This window comes from Pocillopora damicornis, chromosome 1, assembly GCF_964200805.1.
Source record: "Pocillopora damicornis chromosome 1, jaPocDami1.2, whole genome shotgun sequence".
NCBI lineage: Eukaryota > Metazoa > Cnidaria > Anthozoa > Scleractinia > Pocilloporidae > Pocillopora > Pocillopora damicornis.
The window spans coordinates 6663746-6685372 of NC_142670.1; the positions used below are offsets into that span (position 1 = coordinate 6663746).

The following is a 21627-nucleotide window of genomic DNA, read 5'->3' on the forward strand; positions in this document are numbered from 1 at the left end:
GACCAGGCGCAGTTACAATAGACGATATAAGGATAAATTAAGGTGTAGTACGAAGTGAGTTTGGTTGTAGAGGATAGGAAAAAGCGAGACCTGAATATAATACCTAATATGGTGTTTCCAGGTGAGATGATTATAAATATCGACCCTAAGGAATTTAGCTATGTTAAACTAGGGGTTCACCTCCAAAGGAGAGAGAAATGCCGGAGGTAAATTTCTTCTGTCTGGGTTCAAAAATTACGTAGTTAGCTTTCTTTATATTAACTGAGAGCTTATTGCATTTTAGCCAAACATCAATGTTTTGGAGTTCATCATTAAGTACGGATTCTAAGCAATTTTGGTTTGAGTGAGAATAAAAGATATTGGTGTCCTCAGCGAAAGCAGAGGGTCTGTTAATTCAGAGGCATTAGAGAGGTCATTTATGTGTAGAATGAACAATAGAGGGCCTAAAATCGAACCTTGAGGGACACCACACTTGATGGTTTGCATTGGAGAGCAAGCTTGATTGAATTGGACAAAATGCTGGCGACAAGAAAAGTGGCTTTTAAACAACTGCAGAGCCACGTCACGGATACCATAGTGCTCCAATTTGGCAAACAAGATTTGATGGTCGAGAGTGTCAAATTATGTATTTGAGGACATGAAACTTTCGACATTGATGATCTTAGCAGTATGCAGGATGATCCTTTATATATACACTGTATGTCATGGCTCATTAACGAGAAATCTATCGCTAGATCTGAGAACTTCAGATCGTAAAATCCGCTGGTGTAAGATTCGATCCTGCGTTCGTGACGAGTAAATAAGCTCGGTATTTCTTTCATTCTTTTGTCGCATGTCTCAAATTATTTCTATTTGTATCTTTAGTCAATACCCTTTTATCTCATTCACTGAATTAAGTCGCTATTAACTTATTCTGTCCTCACCTAAACTCCTTTGAAAATGTGATTTGCCCCACAAGTGTGTAACAAAACGGTGCACTTGGCAACACCAGCAGCGTTGAAGAAGCTGAACATGAGTTCATCGAAATCGAAACATAAAATGGTGTATCATTGTTTATTTCGCGATCCATGATTCTATTTGTAGCCTTTTTTCCTTTTTTGGGCAGTCAAAGAGGGAATTAAAAGAAAACAAATTTTGCTCTCTTGGGTAGCCAATCAGAGCACAGGTTTTCTTGCTCGCTCACGGGTCTCACCTTAAAGTATAAATAGCAGAGAAATTAGGTAAACGTGTCAACAAAAGTGAACATTTTAACCCCAGACCCACAATGACTACGATTTCTTGATCACTTATGAAAACGAAACCTCGTCAACGACACGACTAGTTATTCTGCTTTTTTAAACGCTTTGGAACGTCCTTCCACCTCCTCGCAAAACTTGACACGGTAATCGTCGACGGTGGATAAATTTTTGTCTTCAAATGTTCGAACTACGTATCTACAAGGTACTTAGTAATATCATTTCTAACTGGTTATCTGTCAGAGTTCAGTTTTAGTAGATATACCTATTCGTGCGATGACGGACATAATGGGCACGATCTTTGAATGCTTACATCATGCGTTGGAAGATAAAAATGTGGGCTCAGTAAATACTGACATTGGAGCAGAATTCTATTCTGTAGGGCCTCAACCCTCGACCTCCCGCACGACAGTCCGGCGCCCTATTACCTAAACAGGCAGTGGTTTAACGACTATCAAATCAGCAAAAAAAATAAAAAGTAGGATGTTTATGTCATTGTGCTATACTCGGGATTAAAGAAAATGAAAACCTAAAAGATCTGGATGAGGCTCAGTCTCAACTTGGCGTATAAATAGTGAAACAGCAAAGCTCCAAAATAGAATCATGGATCACGAAATAAACAATGATACACGATTTTATGTTTCGAGTTCGATGAGCTCATACTCAGCTTCTTCAACACTGCTGGTGTTACCAAGTGCACCGTTTTGTTAAACACTTGTGGGGCTAATCACATTTTCACAGGAGTTAAGGTGAGGACAGAATAAGTTAATTGCGACCTAATGCAGTGAATTTGATAAACGGGTATTGACTAAAGATACAAATAGGAATAAATTGAGACATGAGACAAAGAATGAAAGAAATATCGATCTTATTCACTCGCCACGAACGCGGGATGGGAGGGGAGGTAAGGAAAACCTTAACTTTCCTCTCAAGGACTCGAATCTTAGACCATCGGATTTCACGATCTAAGGTTCACCCACATAGCTATATATTTCTTGATAATGAGCCATGACATACAATGGATACATAAAGGATCATCCTACATACTACTAGGATCATCAATGTCGAAAGTTTCATGTCTTAAAATACATAATGAAAGATAGGAAATTTCAAGCTTCTTCGTGACAAAGGGAAAAACCATTTTTAACCGACAACCGGAAAAAAAACCTCCCCTTCAGATCAGGTGAAACGAGAGATTTGATATCAATTCTGAAATGCAGCTAAACATACAGCGATGCAATTTCCTTAAGCCTTAAACTCCTAGAGGTGATATAACTTGTAACTTATTCCTGTAATATCAATACATTATCCAGCAAACAGGCAATGAGAATACTCAAAGTTTTATCAGGTAGAATTCGTTATCTTTGAACTAACACCAAATTTCCGTATCTTCTTTGAAAGGAAACACGTAGCAGCTACAGGGGATTAAAAATTAGATTACAGGAGTTAAAGGTTTAACTGTACGTGATGATTATGCGGCAGAAGCGCGTGATGAGCATGTGACAAAGCTAGCTAACGTGCTGTATATATTTATAGCTTATATATTTATAGCTCTCGTTAATATCAAAACCAGCTATTATCTCTCTAAAAAAAAGAAGATTGAAACAAAACTCGAGGTTAAAATAAAAAGATGCAAGAAAAAAAAACCAAAAAAACCAAAAAAATCCCTAAGTTTCTTTTGATACCGTGTCACTTGCGATATATAGTAATAATCACGGTAATATGAGAAGCCCATAATTAGCGAAGAAAGGGCCGAAACTAGCTTAGCAGCGTTCATAAAATTCGTTTTTTCAATTGCCAGAAGCCATAAGGGAGAAACCCAAGAGCGGGTTTTTGAATAGGAAGTGTCAATCTTTAATTTAAGCTTAAAAAGGGGAAGCTTGAGAGAGTATAAAGACTATTTCTGAGCCTTTGAAAATGATGAAAAAACGGACATTTTAAGCATGAAGGCCGATTTCAAAAGCGATTTTTCAAAAACTCAAACCGGATTCCAAAAATCCAATAATTTCTTGTTTTATAAACATACTTCCAGTATTCTGAGATCAAACAATTATAATTTCACATTTTATAAACATATTTGCTATATTCTGAGGTCAAACAGTAAGAATTTCTTGTTTCATAATCATCTTTGCTGTTCAATAATAATTATTTGTTTCTTCAAAAATTTTACAGGGTTGCAAGTTAGTTTAACCTTAGATTAGTTATCGCAGTTATCTTAGAAATAAGATCAGGTTTCCTTGGTTTTTGTGGAAGGTTAGGTTGATGTCCTGTGAGGTCATTAAGGAGTTGAACGAGGTCACTGATTTTCAGCTTTCTCGACTAATCCATTTTTCGAAAGGAACTTCGACTACAAATTTTAAAACTGCAAAGAATAGTGGTTGTCGTTCACCAATTTTCCAAGTTAAAACGCATTGTTTCAGGAAAGATCCATTTTCTATTTCCCGCTCTTGGGTTTTTGGAAGCCGGTTTGAGTTTTTGAAAAATCGCTTTTGAAATCGGCCTTCATACTAAAAATGTCCGTTTTTTCGTCATTTTCAAAGACTCAGGAATAGTCCTTATACTTTCTCAAACTTCCTCTTTTTAAGCTTAAATTAAAGATTAGCCTTTCCTTTTCAAAAACCCGTTCTTGAGTTTCTCAATTATTGATTCTGGCAATTGGAAAACCGAGTTTTATGAAGGCTGCTAAGCTAGTTTCGGCCCTTTTTTCTCTAATTATGGGCTTTTCAAGGCGCGAGTGCATTCAAACTCCCGCTTCAGTGCTGATGAATAATAAATGATGTCCAGGCATTCTGCGCGATGCGATGATCAGTAAATGGTACATTTACAGCGTGCGGTGGAGATGTCACGTTTTGGAATTGACAACCATATAACCGTGATTATAACTAGATATCGCGAGTGATACAGTATCAAAAGAAACTTAAGGATTGTAATTTTTTTTTTTTTTTTTGCATCTTTTTATTTTAACCTCGAGTTTTTTTTCAATCTTCGTTTGTTTCCGAGAGATAATAGCTGATTTTGGTACAATTGACGTTTAACTCCCGTGATCTAATTGTTAATTCTCCCTGCTACATCTTTTATTTCAGAGTAGATACGGAAATTTGGTGTTAGTTTAAAGACAACGAATTCTACCTGATAAAACTTTGAGTATTCTCATTGCCTGTTTGCTTGATAATGTACTAATATTATATCACCTCTAGGAGTTTAGGGATTTAGTAAATTCCATCGCTGTAACTTTCTCTACATTTCAGAATTAATAACAAATCTGTCGTTTCGGCTGATCTGAAAGGGAGGTTTTTTTTTCGGTTGTCGGTTAAAAATGGTTTTTTCTCTTTGTCAAGAAGAAGCTTGAAATGTCCTATCTTTCATTATGTATTTTAAGACATGGAACTTTCGACATTGATGATCTTAGCAGTATGCAGGATGATCCTTTATGTATCCATTGTATGTCATAGCTCATTAACAAGAAATCTATAGCTATGTGGGTGAACTTTAGATCGTAAAATCCGATGGTCTAAGATTCGAGTCCTTGAGAGGAAAGTTAAGGTTTTCCTTCCCTCCCCTCCCATCCCGCTTTCGTGACGGGTGAATAAGATCGATATTCCTTTCATTCTTTTGTCTCATGTCTCAAATTATTTCTATTTGTATTTTTAGTCAATACTCGTTTATCTCATCCCTTGAATTAGGTCGCCATTAACTTACTCTGTTGAAAATGTGATTTGCCCCACAAGCGTCTAACAAAACGATGCACTTGGTAACACCAGCAGTATTGAAGAAGCTGAATATGAGCTCATCGAACACGAAACAGAAAATGGTGTATCATTGTTTATTTCGTGATCCATGATTTTATTTTGTAGCTATGCTGTTTCACTATTTATACTCCAAGTTGAGACTGGGCCTCATACAAGATCTTTTAGGTTTTCATTTTCATTAATCAGGAGTATAGCACAATGACATAAACGTCCTACTTTTTAATTTTTTTTGCTGATGTGATGGTCGTTAAACCACCGCCTGCCTAGGTTGTAGGGCGCTGGACTGCCGTGCAGGAGGTCGAGGGTTCAAGCCCTACACAACAGAATTCTGCTCCAATATCAGCACTTACTGAGCCCACGTTTTTATCTTCCAGCGCACGATGTAAACACTCAAACATCGTGCCCATGCTTTCTGTCAGCGCGCCACCTTGTAGATACGTAGTCCGAACATTTGAAGGCTAAAATTTATTAACCGTCGACGATAACCGTGTCAAGTTTCGTAAGGAGGTGGATTGATGTTCCAAAGCGTTTAAAAAACCAGAATAACTAGTTGTGTCGTTGACGAGGTTTCGTTTTCATACGGGATCAAGAAATCGTAGTCATCGTGATTCTGGTGTTGAATTTTTCACTTTTGTTGACACGTTCTCCCGATTTCTCTGCTATTTATATGTTGTGGTGGGACCCGCGAGCGAGCAAGAAAACCTGTGCTCTGATCGGCAACCAAAGCGTGCAAAATGTGTTTTCTTTTGATTCCCTCGTTGATTCCCAAAAAAGGAAAAAAAATGCTTTTAGCTTGTTGAATACCTCGTATAAAGTCTTAACTAAACAGTTTATTTTTGTCATATGAATAAAAGCTTTTCTGGTATTTTTGGTTAAAACATGAAGTCACAGATTCGTTCCAAATGAAAACAAAACAAAACAAACAAAAATCACAACAAGACTAGCAGATTCATTTGATAATTCCATGGTGCATGACAATATTTTGTTATCATGTAATATATCCTTCAATCCTTTGCTGAGGAAGTCTTCGTTTCGGTCCTTAAAATGTAGTGAGAGAAATTGGCCGATGTACAGCCTTCTTAGCGTCACACTTGTTCAGGAATGCAAACGCATATAGTAGGTATAAGATAATCGCGCGTGGATACGAATTTTACCATCGAGTGTACATGACATCTTTTCCTCGTTCAAATAGATAATTCAATTCAAGCATATATGTTCGTATCCAAAAGTGGACATGTATCATCCTTTTTATTTAAAAGATATTGATTGAAAGTTTGCATCAAATACAATATTTTAAATAGGAACATCGAAAATAGAGATCCGCTGCACCGACGCTCAGCTCGTCGGAAAACCAATTCAATTTCCGACGGTGCAATACAAAAATTTCTTATTACAAGAAGTATTTCCTTAAAAAAGAATTGTATTCAGCTTCAGGTAAAAAAAAACCATAAAAAAAGCCTACATGGAAAGTGACATTGTCATGTTGATAAATTCGGTTCTAATGATGACCTTGATACTTTTAGATGTGAAGATATAAATGGTACATTTACAGCGTGCGGTGGAGATGTCACGTTTTGGAAAGTGAAAAAATTCTAGTATTTCGCCGACAACCATATTACCGTTATTCTTATCATCTACCGGAAATGTTACAATATCAAAAGAAACGTACGAATTGTGTATTTTTTTTTTCAACCTCGAGCTTTGTTTCAAACTTCGTTTGTTTCCGAGAGATATTTGCTGGTTTTGATATTGACGAGAGCTATAATTATATACAGCACGTTATCTAGCTTTGTCACATGCTCATCACGCGCTTCCGCCGCAAAATCATCACGTACAGTTAAACCTTTAACTCCCGTGATCTAACTGTTAATTCTCCCCTCTAGCTGCTTCATGTTTCCTTTCAAAGTAGACACGGAAATTTGTTGTTAGTTAAAAGACAACGAATTCTACCTAATAAAACTTTGTGTATTCTCATTGCCTGTTTGCTGGATAATGTATTGATATTACAGGGGTAAGTTACAAATTATATCACTTCCAGGAGTTTTAGGATTTAGGAAATTGTATCGCGTGCAAGCTATTAAACCACGAGTCAAATGAGAGAAATCAATGAAACATTTCCGCATCTGAGGACAGTAAACTGAAAAAGTTCGACTGAAATTAAACTTGATTGTTGTCAGCCGCAAGAAAAATAAGATTGCGATCTTTCATTATAAATAACATGAGCTCTACCGCTCTAATCGGTTGCAGAATGAAAATTGATTTGTATCTGTTAAATTGCTATCCTCTGAATCCCTCTGATCTCTAAACGATGTCATTTGGTAATTCTGCATGCCTCAAAATATCGAGAATAACGTTTTGCTTTACAATAATTTCGATGAAAAAATGAAGGTAACATATTCACGAGTTTGAAAGATATAACCTCATCTAATGCCCAGTTTCGTGATCAAACTTGCTGTTCTTCTTTAAGAAAGTTATTGCGCTTGTTTTTTTGTTTTTTATTTTTTTTATGATTATTACTTGTTTACATGTTTCTCGATGGCGATTAATTAATTATGTGATTTAAATTCAGCTCTTTTTCTTTTAATGCAAAACACTTGCAATCCGCAAAACCCCCTTTCTTCTTAGAGCAGGACATGTTACACTCTGCCATAACTGAATCGATAAGCATAAATCGATAAGCATGAATTCACACCGTGAGTTATATTGTACCAATGCAATTTCTCTTCAAGTGATCAACTCAATATATCCCTCGTTCAATATGATACACATTTGTTTTTGGTCATCTTCCCATTAGCGTTACAGTTCTCTCAAATTTTCATTTTCCGCTCTCACCGTAACAACTTCATAAAGTTTCTAAAAATAATAACGGTTAGCCTTTTTCTTGTAAATAAATCCCGCCAATTCTGCACTAAATATTTGTGCAGTCAAAAGCGTAGGTGTCCAGTGAAATCACCAAAGGGGGATACAAAGCTAAAGAAATCACATCAATAATATGTATTCTTTATGTAAATTTTTTCCAATTTTCTCGTCTTTCGATTATAATATGCAACATATTTCTTCACTATCTTTCCTCACCTCAAAAATACTTTCAATAAATTTAACTCCGATAAAGTTCTTTTCGAAAAAAAATACTTGACTTCTCGTTGTATCTAGAGAAAAGCATATTTAAATCGTTTCACGTCTTGGAAAGAATTAAAGCTAATACCATAAGTACTCTTCTTAAAGAAATATCCGAGGGAGATATTCAAAATTTTTTAAATCTGTGTACTCCATGCATCTTCGTGTACAGAAACCCTCAGTGTATCCTACTGAAATTTTATGAATAAATTGTTTCTGAACCAGTTGCCTTTAAGTTGGAGGAGAAATCTGAGGCCGTAGTTCTCTGTCTCTTTGAGCTCCAGAATTCTTTGCTGAGTTTGGATGCAGTAAGCGAGACCATAAATAATTGTACAACAGTTCTTACAGACAAGAGACCTACATGATACTGGAATCAAAAATGCTGCAGCGTCATAGACCCCTCATGAGAAGATAAATAAGCTCAGCATTGATATTTAATCTGTCGTTTAACCTGATCTGACAGATAGGGTTTTTTATTCTCGGTCGTCGGTTAAAAATGATTTTTTCCTTTGTCACGAAAGAGCTTGAAATTTCCTTTCTATCCTTATGTATTTGAAGACATGAAACTTTCGACATTGATGATCTAAGCAGTATGCAGGATGATCCTTTATGTATCCATTGCATGTCATGGCTCATTAACGAGAAATCTATAGTTATATGTGAGAGCTTCAGATCGTAAAATCCGATGGTCTAAGATTCGATCCTGCGTTCGTGGCGAGTAAACAAGCTCGGTATTTCTTTCATTCTTTTGCCTCATGTTTTAAATTATTTATATTTGTATCTTTAGTCAATATCGGTTTATCTCATTCACTGCATTAAGTCGCTATTAACTTATTCTGTCCTCACCTTAACTCCTATGAAAATGTGATTTGCCCCAAAAGTGTTTAACAAAATGGTGCACTTGGTAACACCAGCAGTATTGAAGAAACTGAATATGAGCTAATCAAATTCGAAACAGAAGATCGTGTATCATTGTTTATTTCGTGATCCATGATTCTATTTTGTAGCTATGCTTTTTCACTATTTATACGCCAAGTAAAGTCTGGGTCTCATACAAGATCTTTTAGGTTTTCTTTTTCTCTAATCCCGAATATAGCACAATGAAATAAACATCCTACTTTTTAATTTTTTTGTCGATGTGATAATCGTTACACCACTGCCTGCTTGGGTTGCAGGGCGCCGGACTGCCTTGCAGGAGGTCGAGGGTTCAATCCCCATAGAACAGAATTTTGCTCCAGTATCAGTATTTACTGAGCCCAAATTTTTATTTTCCAACGCACGATGTAAACACTCAAACATCGTGCCCACTTTATCCGTCATCGCGTTAATAGGTTTATCTACTAAAACTGAACTCTGACAGATAACCAGTTAGAAATTATATTACTAACCACCTTGAAGACACGTAGTTCGAATATTTGAAGACGAAAATTTATTCACCATCGATGTTCCAAAGCGTTTAAAAAACCAGAATAATTAATCGTGTCATTGACGAGGTTTCGTTTTCATAAATGATCAAGAAATCGTTGACACGTTTACCTAATTTCTGTGCCATTTCTACGTTGTGGTGGGACCCACGAGCGAGCAAGAAAACCTGTGTTCTCATTCTGATCGGCCACCCAAGAGTGCAACATGTGTTTTCTTTTGATTCCCTCGTTTATTCCCCAAAAAAGGAGAAGAAAAAGAAATGCTTATAGCCTATTGAATACCTCGTATAATGTCGTAGCTAAACAGTTTATTTTAAAAATTTGCATCCAATACAATTTTTTAAATAGGAGCATCGAAAATAGAGATCCGCTGCACCGACGCTCAGCTCGTCGGAAAACCAATTCAATTTCGGACATTGCAATACAAAAATTTCTTATTACAAGAAGTATTTCCTTAAAAAAAATTTTATTCAGCTTCACCTAAAAAAAAACAAACAAAAAAAAGATAAAAAAAAAGTCTACATGGAAAGTAAAACTGTCATGTTGATAAATTCGGTACTAATGACGACCTTGATACTTTGTCGTAACTAAACAGCTTATTTTTGTCATATGAATAAAAGCTTTTCCGGTATTTTTGGTTTACACATGAGGTCACGGATTCGTCCCAAATGAAAACAAAACAAAACAAAACAAAATCACAACGAGACTAGTAGATTCATTTGGTAATTCCATGGTGCAGGAAAATATTTTGTTATCATGTAATATATCCTTCAATCTTTTGCTGAGGAATTCTTCGTCTCGGTCCTTAAAATGCAGTGAGAGAAATTGGCCGATGTACAGCCTTCTTAGGCTCACGCTTGTTCAGGAATGGAAACGCATCTAGGGGTTATTAAATAATCGTGCGTGGATACGAATTTTACCATCGAATGTTCATGACATCTTTTACACCTTCAAATAGATAATTCAATTCAAGCGGATGTCTTCATATCCAAAATTGGACATGTATCATTCTTTTTATTTAAAGATATTGATTGAAAACTTGCATCAAATACAATTTTTTAAATAGGAGCATCGAAAATAGAGATCCGTTGCACCGACGCCTAGGTCATCGGAAAACCAATTCAATTTCGGACATTGTAATACAAAAACTTCTTATAAAACCATAAAGAAAAGCCTACATGGAAAGTAAAACTGTCATGTTGATAAATTCGGTTCTAATGACGACTTTGATACTTTTATATGTGAAGACATAAATGGTACATTTACAGCGTGCGGTGGATATGCATATGTCACGTCTTGGAAACTGAAAAAATTCTGGTATTTCACCGATAACCATATTACCGTTATTCTTACCATATATCGCGAATGTTACGATGTCAAAAGAAACGTAGGAATTGTGTATGTTTTTTTTTTTCAACCTCGAGCTTTGTTTCAAACTTCGTTTGTTTTCGAAAGATATTTGCTGGTTTTGACATTGACAAGATCTATAATTATATACTGCACGTTATGTAGCTCTGTCACATACTCATCACGTGCTTCTGCCGCATAAAGATCACGTATAATTAAATCTTTAACTCCCGTGATCTAATTGTTAATTCTCTCCTCTAGCTGCTACATGTTTCTTTTCAAAGTAGATGCGGAAATTCAGTGTTAGTTAAAAGAGAACGAATTCGACCTGATAAAACTTTGAGTATTCTCATTGCCTGTTTGCTGGATAATGTATTGATATTACAAGAATAAGTTACAAGTTATATCACTTGCAGGAGTTTAAGGCTTTAGGAAAATGCATCGCGTGCAAACTACTGAACCACGAGTCAAATGAGAATAACCAATGAAACATTTCTGCATCTGACAACAATAAACCGAGAAAATTCGACTGTATTAAAGTTGATTGTTGTCAGCCGCAAGAAAAATAAGACTGCCATCTTTCATTATAAATAACATGAGCTCTACAGCTCTAATCAGTTGCACAATGAAAATTGATCCTCTGAATCCCTCTGATCTCTAAACGATTTCATTTGTTAATTCTACACGCCTCAAAATATTGAGAATAACGTTTTGCTTAAAAACAATTTCGATTAAAAAATAATGGTAACATATTGACGAGTTTGAAAGATCTAACCTCATCTAATACTCAGCTTCGTGATCAAAATTGCTGTTCTTCTTTAAGAAAGTTATTGCGCTTGTTTTTTTGTTTGTTTGTTTTTTTTGTTCTTTTGATGATTATTACTTGTTTACATGTTTCTCCATGGCGATTAATTAATTCTGTAATTTAAATTCAGCTCTTTCCCTTTTAGTGCAAAACACTCGCAATCCGCAAAACCCCTTTTCTTCTTAGGGAAGGACATGTTACACTCTGTCATAACTGAATCGATAAGGATGAATCCACAGCGTGAATTATATTGTACCAATGCAATTTCTCTTCAAGTGATCAACTCGATATGTCCCTCGTTCAATATGATACAAATTTGTTTTTGGTCATCTTCCCATTAGCGTTAAAATTCTCTCAAATTTTCATTTTCCGCTCTCACCGAGACGACTTCATAAAGTTTCTAAAAATAATAATGGTAAGCTTTTTTCTTGTAAATAACTCCTGCCAGTTCTGCACTAATTATTTTTTCAGTGCAGTGAAAAGCGTAGGTGTCAAGTGAAATCACCAGAGGGAGATACAAAGCTAAAGAAATCACATCAATAATATATATATGTAGATTTTTTTTCCAATTTTCTCGTCTTTCGATTATTATGTTTCCTCACCTCAAGAATACTTGTAATAAATTTAACTCCAATAAAGTTCTTTTCCAACGAAAATACTTGACTTCTCTTTGTATCTAGAAAAAAGCATATTTAAATCGTTTCGCGTCTTGGAAAGAATTAAAGCGAATACCATAAGTATTCTTCTTAAAGAAATATCTGAGGAAGATATTAAAAATTTTTTAAATCTATGTGCTCCATGCATCTTTGTTTACAGAAACCCTCAATTTATCCTACAAGAATTTTATGAATAAACTGTTACTGAAACAGTTGTCTTTAATTTGTGAGAGAAATCTGAGGCCTTAGCTCTGTCTCTTTGAGCTCCAGAATTCTTTGCTGAGTTTGGATGCAGTAAGCGAGACCATAAATAATTGTATAACAGTTCGTACAGACAAGTGACGCACATGATACTGGAATCAGAAATGCTGCAGCGTCATAGACCCCTCATGGGAAGATAAATAAGCTACTTCAAGGTCTGGTATGTTTCTCCACATGTTAGCATTGATATTTAATCTGTCGTTTAACCTGATCTGACGAGTAGGGTTTTTTTTTCGGTCGTCGGTTACAAATGATTTTTTCCTTCGTCACGAAAGAGCTTAAAATTTCCTTTCTATCATTATGTATTTGAAGACATGAAACTTTCGACATTAATGATCTAAGAAGTATGCAGGATGATCCTTCATGTATCCACTGTATGTCGCGGCTCAGTAACGAGAAATATATAGCTATGTGGGTGAACTTCAGATCGCAAAATCCGATGGTCTAAGATTCGATCCTGCGTTCGTGACGAGTAAACAAGATCGATATTTCTTTCATTCTTTTGTCTCATGTTTTAAATTATTTATATTTGTATCTTTACTCAATACCCGTTTATATAACTCATTCACTGCATTAGGTCGCTATTAACTTATTCTGTCCTCACCTTAACTCCTGTGAAAATATGATTTGCCCCACAAGTGTGTAACAAAACGGTGCACTTGGTAACACCAGCAGTATCGAAGAAGCTGAATATGAGCTCATCGAACTCGAAACAGAAAATCGTGTATCATTGTTTATTTCGCGATCCATGATTCTATTTTGTAGCGATGCTGTTTCACTATTTATACGCCAAGTGAAGACTGGGCCTCATATTACATTTTTTAACTTTTTATTTCCATTGATCCGGAGTGTAGCACAATGACATAAACATCCTACTTTTTTATTTTGTCTCTTTTTGCTGATGTGATAGTCGTTAAACCATCGCCTGCTTAGGTTGATCAAAGGGCGCTGAAAGGACTGGGGAGAAAGAGCATACTTCCGTTGTCTATAAGTACATATTAGAAACCATGACCAAACTGAAGGCTTTGCGTATGCGCCGCAAATCAAAGCGGAAAAAAAAAAAAAACCGCTCCTGAACTTACAGTACACACGTGGAACTCGGGTGAGTAAAAGATGTGGGTTATTCACTTATTATATAACCAAAACTAACGAGACCTCATGTGTTACTTAGGTGTTCTACACCGCAAGAGGAACACTCACATACCGAAAGCATAGTGAAGGAAATTTTCTTATTGATGATGAGGGCGACTTGTCGGCTTGGAAACTTCATAAGTTTTGTTGGAAAAGTTGACCAATAGAGCTGTTATTTACGTTACTAACTCAGTTGATAATAACAAATTAACTTGAAAGTCAGTTTAGTAGGACAGGAGAATGAATGAAGCATCTTTAATAATATCAAAGTCATTCCAAATGTTACAGAAATTTGACAACCTGTCAGAAGGCCATCCATGGTTTTATTGCTCAGTGACTGAGAAATGTGTTCTTCCAAAGTCTTTTTGCTCCGTGTGTCACTGGCATTCATTTCAATGTACGTAAAACCAAGCTCTTCACAAACCAGTGTTGCTGTTATTGTTTTACCAACTCTTGGGTCTTTGTTGAAAAAGAAAGCTGTGCAAAATAAAAATGTTTAAAATTGTGATTCCATTACTAATATACTAATTACATGTATAAGCGACTGTCGAGTGAAATAAATTCATCAAAGTTCATAAGTTACAGCTGTTTAAAAAATTGTATCTCTAAATGTGGGAATTAGGAAACATGTATTTATGTCATCAGTAAGTTGTACAAATGCACTTGGATGCACACAAGTAGGATACATGTAGGATGCTCACTGGTGAGGAAATTTAAGGCATTCAGCTGAAGTGTGAATTAAATTTACTGTGAAGTCATGCTCTTGTGCTAATTGTTGGAAAGGTTTGAAACACCCTCCTTTCAGTGTAGGTGATGATGATAGTGTTTGTGTTGTTGGATACGACATAGATCTTTCACTCAGTTGTGACATATCACCTTCAAACTGATCTCTTCTCTGGCTGAGGGACTCCACTGGTTCAGCTTTCTCCTTCTTCCCTTGGTGGTTCATAGCTGGTGTTATTGCCTGGTTTTGTTCTGACAAGCTCAGACAGACCATCTTCATCTATTTGTGATGTTCCACATTGCCTTAGCCTAACAGAAAAGAATCAAAGTCGGAAAAAGAAAAAAAAAGAGCAACAACAACAAAGAAAGCATAGTTTCCTTTTCCAGTAATATTTAGCTGTTCAAGGTCCAGTAATATTTAGCTGTTCAAGGAAGTAGAGGCAACCTTAAATCAGTTAAAGGGTCTCTAAACAAAGCAATGTTAAATGACCTCTTCAGCATGAAATATAAGCCTATGCCTATGAAAAAGAACATCTCGTTTAGAAGCCAACAAACTTGCAGAAGAAGTAATTAATTTCTTCCCTTGTAAATTTTTTAGTTCTTGTCAGTTTGCTATACAGACTTCTGAATTGTCAATTAATTGAGTTAATTTATGCAAATTTGTGGCAAGTTTCCCTAGTATTTTTGCAGTAAGCTGCACCCCACATTTGTGCAAAAATTTAGGGAAAAAGGTGCAACCTATATGTTGGTGTTCATGTTTTTGTTTTTTGTCTTTCCTTTTTTGATCTGTGTATTACAATGTACCTTAAAAAATTTATGCTCTCCAGGATCCCGTCCCACAATGACATAACTTGTTTTCTTGCTCACTGATTGGGTAACTTTTCCACCATATCTTTTAATCAAATCAGCAGCCTCTTCTCTCTCAACACTTTCCAAACCTCCTCTACTAACAAATATCAGTCCATCCAAACAGTTTTCCGCTCCCTAAAAATTAAATTATCGAGTGCGTGCATGATTTCAAGATATGCAGACAAATAATTAATTCTTCCCTTGAAGGCCTCTTAACACTGTCCAAACTGAAAAGTTATAAATGGTGAAAAATGAAAAAAACTCAGTAGATACACTATAAACATTTGGGATCAATGTCAACATCTGTGCACCCACCCCTCCCCTAACCCAAAAAACCATCAGCTGATAACAAGGGTTAATGTTGGATTAGGGGAGGGGTAGGTAGGCAGTTTCTCAGATACTGACATTGAACCAACATTTGAACATCAACTGAGAGTAAAAGGATAAAATACATTTTTTTGTTTAACCCTTTAACTCCCATGAGTGACCAAGACAGAACTTCTCCTTACAATATCAATACAATATCATGCAGACAAGTGATGAGAATAAATAATCAAGCAGGGGATTATTAGTTGATCCAAGACCAAATTCTCCAAACTAACATTACAAGAATTGTATGACAGACAGTAAGGAGAATTACTATTGACATCTCAGAAGTAAAAGGGTGAATCAAAGCATGCATTTCACAATTTTTTCGTGTAAACTGTATCTACAGATTTTTTCCAAATAAGCCTTAATTCTAATAATCTTCATCTTCCTTTGTCTTGCATCTCTCATTAAAATTTGAAAGGATGGAAAACAAACCATAAAGAGCTTGAGATAATACTAATTTAACAACCTGAGAATATCCATAGATTTATCCAGCAAACACGTAATAAGGATACTAAAACTTATCAAGTACATGTAGTTATAATGATCTAACAACAAACTCTCATTATTATTAATTTACACAAAAATGTGTAGCAGCTAGAGGGGAGAATTAACAATCAGATCTTGGTCTTTGAAACCTACCTAAGGGATTTCCTTTGAACCAAGTGCCCTAGGACCATCGCTTGCCATAAAACCATGGTAATCATATTTTTTCCCTTTCCGATGAGGGTGGAACTTCAATCACTTCCTCTGATTTTGAAACTTTTGGTGTTCCTTGGGTTGGAGTTTCCTTACTAACATCTTTTTTTTCCTTTTGCGGAGTAACAGTTTTCTTTGGACTTGGTTTTGAGTCTCTAACTGGAGTTTCTGGAACTGTGGCAGCTTTGGCAGCCAATTTGCTAGCAGGAGTTGTCTTTGGTACTTACTGAAAAGTCCATGGATAAAATTTGAAGTGAATAAAAGTTACATGTATATCCAACATTCTAACAGCAAAGAGTTGTCCTCACAAGGCAAGAGTTGTCCCAATTAGGAATGTTGATAGTGAAAGACACTGGTGCTTTGAAAAATGGAGACAAAGTGGTAACATCTTCCTGGATTGTCCAAGTTAAAATCACCAAGAATGTACCTAAAAGTTTTGTCACTATTGTTACTGTTTTTGTATTAATTCTAGGTACAGTAATGGTAGTATTTTGAATAGTGTTAGTATTGTAAGTAATGTTTTGTTGCAAGTATTGTTAGTAATGTGTCATTAGTAGCACAGGTTTACATATACAAAATGTAACACCAGTTAACAAATTTGAGTAAGCTTTTGGATCTTAAACAAAGCCAAATTTAGTCATAAAGTGTTACTGTTTCATCTAAAAGTAACTTATGTAAGTGCTTAATGACACATACCTTACACATGCAATCATATCAGATCTAATCCATTCCAGTATCAGGGTAGCTGGTCCAATTAAGCATTAATAGTAATGATTAATTTTGCAACAATAAAGTATACATTGTAATCAAAAGGCTTACAAACCTTTTTCTTTGCAGGGGAAGGCTTTTTAACCTCAGACTTTGATTCTGAGAAGTCTTCCTTTCTTTTCTTTGATGGTTGCTCTGTTGTGTGATGGTTGACATTCCCATTTTCTCTTCCTTCTTTTTCTCTCCCATTTTTATACTCTTCTTTTCTATTCACTTTGGGTCAGATCTCTGTGGGAAATGAAAACAAAAAAAATGATTGATGGTTCAACAAGGAATTAAGGGATGATCATTTTGTAGGCTTAAAGCTCTGGATCAAGCTTAAAATTTGCACTCTTAAGAGTGATCAATTTTCTAATTTCTCGCAATAATACCAATTCACAGTCAACTGAGCAGCAATGTGACAAGAAGAAAGAAAATCATCAGACAAGAGGATATCACTTGATTGAACACCATATTCTCAAAGATATTTTCACAACACTTGTGTGACAGACAGTGAAGAGAACTGATTTTAATATCTTGGAATTTATAATATTTTTTATAATACCCAGGCCTTACACTTAAATGGTGATCATTTCCTTTATTCTTGTGACCTAACCTTGACACCTGTGTGTAACATGTGCCTATCCAAAAGTTAAAATTTTGGAGAAACCAGAAAAGCAAACACAATGCACACTAAGTTTTAATAAATCATCTTTCCCTGAAAAGAAACTCCAGTGAAAGAAGACCATTTAAATACCATACTTTCAAAAAAAAAAAGCAGTCAACGCACATTAATGTTTGATTCAGGAGGGATACTGTAAAGAGAAATTAGATGCTTGTAATTCTTTGCAGTCAAAGGGTTAAATGTATTGGCATAAGAGCAGTGTCCTATGACAGATCTAACATTCCCAATGCTTGATGGAAGAAGGAAAAAAAAAACAAACAAACAGAGAAACAAAATTTGGCATGATATTTTTATAAGAAGCCAGATGCTTCTCCAGAGCAATATCTTATGATCTAAATGAACACCATGGTTTGGTGCTGAAATGTCAAATATAATGAAAGAGAATGATGAAAGATACCTCTCTTTAACTTGCTGGACCTCTTTAGAAGCTACATTGTCTGACTGTTTGGCAGACTTTTTTAATTTCCTGGGCACAACTTCCTCATCTGTAGAAACCACATCAAAATATAACTCAAGTGATACAATATTCAAATTCTATTTGAGGCATAATGGTCTAATGGTAAGTGTGCTGAACCCTGAATGAAGCAGATGGCTTTGTTTTCTTTAGCAAGCTAATGCATAAGCAATGTTAAAGGTCACATAATGTTAAAAAAACTGACATCATTTTACTGTACCACAAGTTCACCTCACACCAAATATTTCCCTATCCAGCCCTCCCACTCCATCAATAAGCAGAGTATGCTGAAACCCTTGTGATTGACACTTCCCAATATGGTCATGCTAGGTGCTTCAATGATTGGTTCTTGAATGCGAGGGAATTGGTAGAAAGGAAGCCTGAAGATAAACCTTAACAAAACCCTAAAATAATGGTTTAACAACAAATTCTCATTGTTAATTTACACAAAAACATCTAGCAGCTAGAGGGGAGAATTAACAATCAGATCTTGGTCTTTGAAACTCCACCACTTACTCCATTAATAAGGAGAGTCCTCTGAACCCTTTTGTAGAACTCAGTCACATAAAAATATAATTTATGGCCTTTTCATGCATCATGAAAAATATTCAAAATTCTTTCATATTCACATGAAATTAAAAAAAAGAGAATTAATTAGCCAAATTCACAAATTAAAAACTTCACTCTTTCTCACCTGTTTATGAAGCTGTTGATCCTATGAGTTTGCTCTTGGAAATATGCTGAAATTCATCAGGGAAACAAAATGGTTTGTTAATCACATTGGAGTCATTTAATTCTTCATTCATGGGTTGTGTTTAAATAAAGAAAAAATTGTTCAGATGGAAATGGAAGGATTATGTCATCTTTAATCAAAATTCATGAAAAAAAAATTGAAATCATGATTCCTGTGAAAACAAAATCTCCCAATCACCCTTCACATAAAAGGTACGGGGTACCCTCAATAATAAGACATCATTTTCTTACCTGAGTCTAAGCTGATTGGTCTTCTACTTTTCTTAGCTTTTGAACTTTCCTCCTTCTCTACTGATGTGGCTTTTCTAAAAGAGACATGAATGAAAGAGAACCAGGTTCTGAATACAACTTGACATCAGTATGCATATTCTCTATACTGTTCTCTATGCATTTCTAAGGTGCTGACAAGGAGAATTTGTTTAATAATCAAGAGCTTCTACAGTTGGTGACCATTTCCCTGATTCTTGATTCAGGGGTGATACTAGGGTCCAACGGTTTAACCCTCCTAAGATCTGATTGCTATTTCTCCCCTCTAGCTGCTACACATTTCCCTCTAAATTAGTTATGAGAGCTTGGTGCTAGATCAAGATAGTGGCTTCTACCTGATAAGTTTAAATATTTTCATTACCTGTTTGCTGAATAATGTGTAGATTATTATAGGGAGAGGTTTCATGTGAATCACTTCTGAGAGTTAAAGGATTAACTACAACTGTATGGAAGGGAACAAAATTCAAGAAACAAATCACATACCTGATTTTTGGAGGAAGAGGATCTTCATCAGAATCTAACAGAGATGTAAGATTAATTTAGAAATAGGGTCAGGACATCATTGTGATGTTGTACGTATAATTATGTGAATCTTTTTACACCCTGTTTCCGTAATAATGCAAATTGCAGTGGGAAGTGACAAGAAAACTGTATAGCACAACTACCTAGCTTACATGTACATTGAAACCATTAAAACTAATACAGACTGAGGTATAAGAGTTTGTGTAGAGTCTCAACATCTGTTCCTTTCGAAACTGTTGGTGTTCACCCTAAAACATAACCTGAGTAAATAATGTTTTTTCCTTTCTTCTTCTTCTTCTGATTTATTTTTGGTTTTTGTTTTCAGGCAATGTCATCATCTTCACTGCTTGATAAACTCTGACCAGCAAATTAACAATTACATATTTTTATTCCCACAGATGTGAGATAAATTCACTTCTTTGGACCTAACAATAAAACTGGATAAGATCAAGGGGGGGGGGGGGGTGTTGTTCCTTGGAGCACAGCTTCCTTAAAATACATTTTCTTCCAGCTCAGAAAATCAAGAGAAGACACCAGGTGTAGAAACCAATCCCCCTCCTTAAGCCCCAGTCCATGCAACTCTCCATATAAGTTTGACTTTTACGTGGATCATGCAAATAAAAAAAGTGTGAGCTTGAGTTAAAAGGTAATTGCAAGTACACTGTTATGCCAGCCATATTCCAAAATCATCAGGTAAATCGCTCTTTCGTCTAGTGACCCATGTTTCATATATTATTAGTATTGTCTATGTTATACATATTTCATGTTACAGTACTGCTGTACTTGTATTTCCTGTGTTATTTCCAATCTTGTAATTAGTCATTCTGTTCTTGATGTATTATGTTTGTAATACTTTACTTAGAAACCACTAGCAATGGCACGTAAATAGAAGAGTTCAGTCTAGTCATCAGGAAATTAAACTTATCTAAAATTTATTGCTGGCACATTGGTTACACCAGGCTTGTGGAAAAAAAAGTTTGAGTAAGGTGAAGTTTCAATGTTTCTTTATCAATCACCTTTCAAGTTAATCAAAAATTTCATTTTCCCTTCAGTCTGATTAAATGAAAGATTAACTAGTACTTGTCAAAATTTGCAGAAGTGAAAGCTGCAGTTTGAACAAATTTTTAGGGAATGCTTAAGTCCTGGATATTTCGAACTTAAGGGAAATTTAGGTAGCAGTGTATCACATCACGCTGTTTAACCCTTAAACTCCCAGATGTAATTAACATGATGTAACTTCTTCCTAAAATATCTAAACAATATTCAACAAAAGGGTAATGAAAAAAGTTATCTTGACCTAACAAAAAATTCCTATAACAAATGCACAAGGAAACGTCTAGAAACAAGTGGGGAGAATTAGCAAACAGATCTTGAGAGTTAAGAAATGAGACAAAATTGCTTCATTTAATGACCTTGTTTAAGATAAAAGAGGCAAAACACTGTAACTTATCAGCCTCACTCAGCTACCCTGACATACTCAGACAAACTATTGAAAATTACACCTACAAAGTTAGTTAACACACAGTACCATACCATTTCCCACATTCCAGCCCAGAAAGATACCTTGGATTAGATAATTATATGTAGTGGAATGAAACTCTTGGTTAAAACTTGTTGTAAAATTACCTACCATGTGCTAAATAAAAGATTCATGACAGATGAAATTTTACCATGTATGGCAATACATACCAATTTTGGCGAAATTCTGCCGCTGAGAACCAAAACGACTAACAAACTATTAGTAAAGTGATGTGTTCACATCACTCTCCTACATTGCGGGCCATCTTTGAAAATCTCTTGTACTTCAGTCAGCGGTCACCAACCTAGCTAGCTT

At 35.5% G+C, this 21627-nt stretch overlaps 1 protein-coding gene and 1 pseudogene across 8 annotated transcripts in view; one reads left to right on the forward strand and one right to left on the reverse strand.

Annotated features, from left to right (window-relative positions):
* Positions 1 to 21627, forward strand: part of LOC149051612 (uncharacterized) — a 418635-nt pseudogene that overhangs the window by 361423 nt on the left and 35585 nt on the right. The window lies entirely within an intron of this gene.
* Positions 13417 to 21594, reverse strand: LOC149051643 (replication factor C subunit 1-like). Of its 7 annotated transcripts, XM_089185936.1 has the most exons (10): positions 21483 to 21594; positions 19755 to 19788; positions 19236 to 19309; positions 18946 to 18991; positions 18195 to 18282; positions 17189 to 17361; positions 16309 to 16591; positions 15253 to 15432; positions 14602 to 14757; positions 13417 to 14202 (listed from the first exon to the last, which is right to left on the reverse strand). In XM_089185936.1, exons 9-10 carry the CDS (start codon positions 14726 to 14728, stop codon positions 13910 to 13912), a joined length of 420 nt encoding a protein of 139 aa, XP_089042062.1. In that variant the 5' UTR covers positions 14729 to 14757; positions 15253 to 15432; positions 16309 to 16591; positions 17189 to 17361; positions 18195 to 18282; positions 18946 to 18991; positions 19236 to 19309; positions 19755 to 19788; positions 21483 to 21594; the 3' UTR covers positions 13417 to 13909. The 7 variants fall into 7 exon arrangements, with proteins under 7 accessions (XP_089042062.1, XP_089042081.1, XP_089042069.1 ...); XM_089185955.1 differs by lacking the exon at positions 18946 to 18991 and having other exon boundaries at positions 21483 to 21592; XM_089185943.1 differs by lacking the exon at positions 19755 to 19788 and having other exon boundaries at positions 18195 to 18991; positions 21483 to 21588.

Excerpts from the sequence above, each read along its gene's own strand:
- LOC149051643 (XM_089185936.1), bottom strand. The coding sequence starts at position 14,728 with ATGAAGATGGTCTGTCTGAGCTTGTCAGAACAAAACCAGGCAATAACA. Across the intron at positions 14,203-14,601 it reads GAGAAGAGATCAGTTTGAAG|CTTTCTTTTTCAACAAAGAC; the intron begins GTGATATGTCAC and ends TATTTTGCACAG.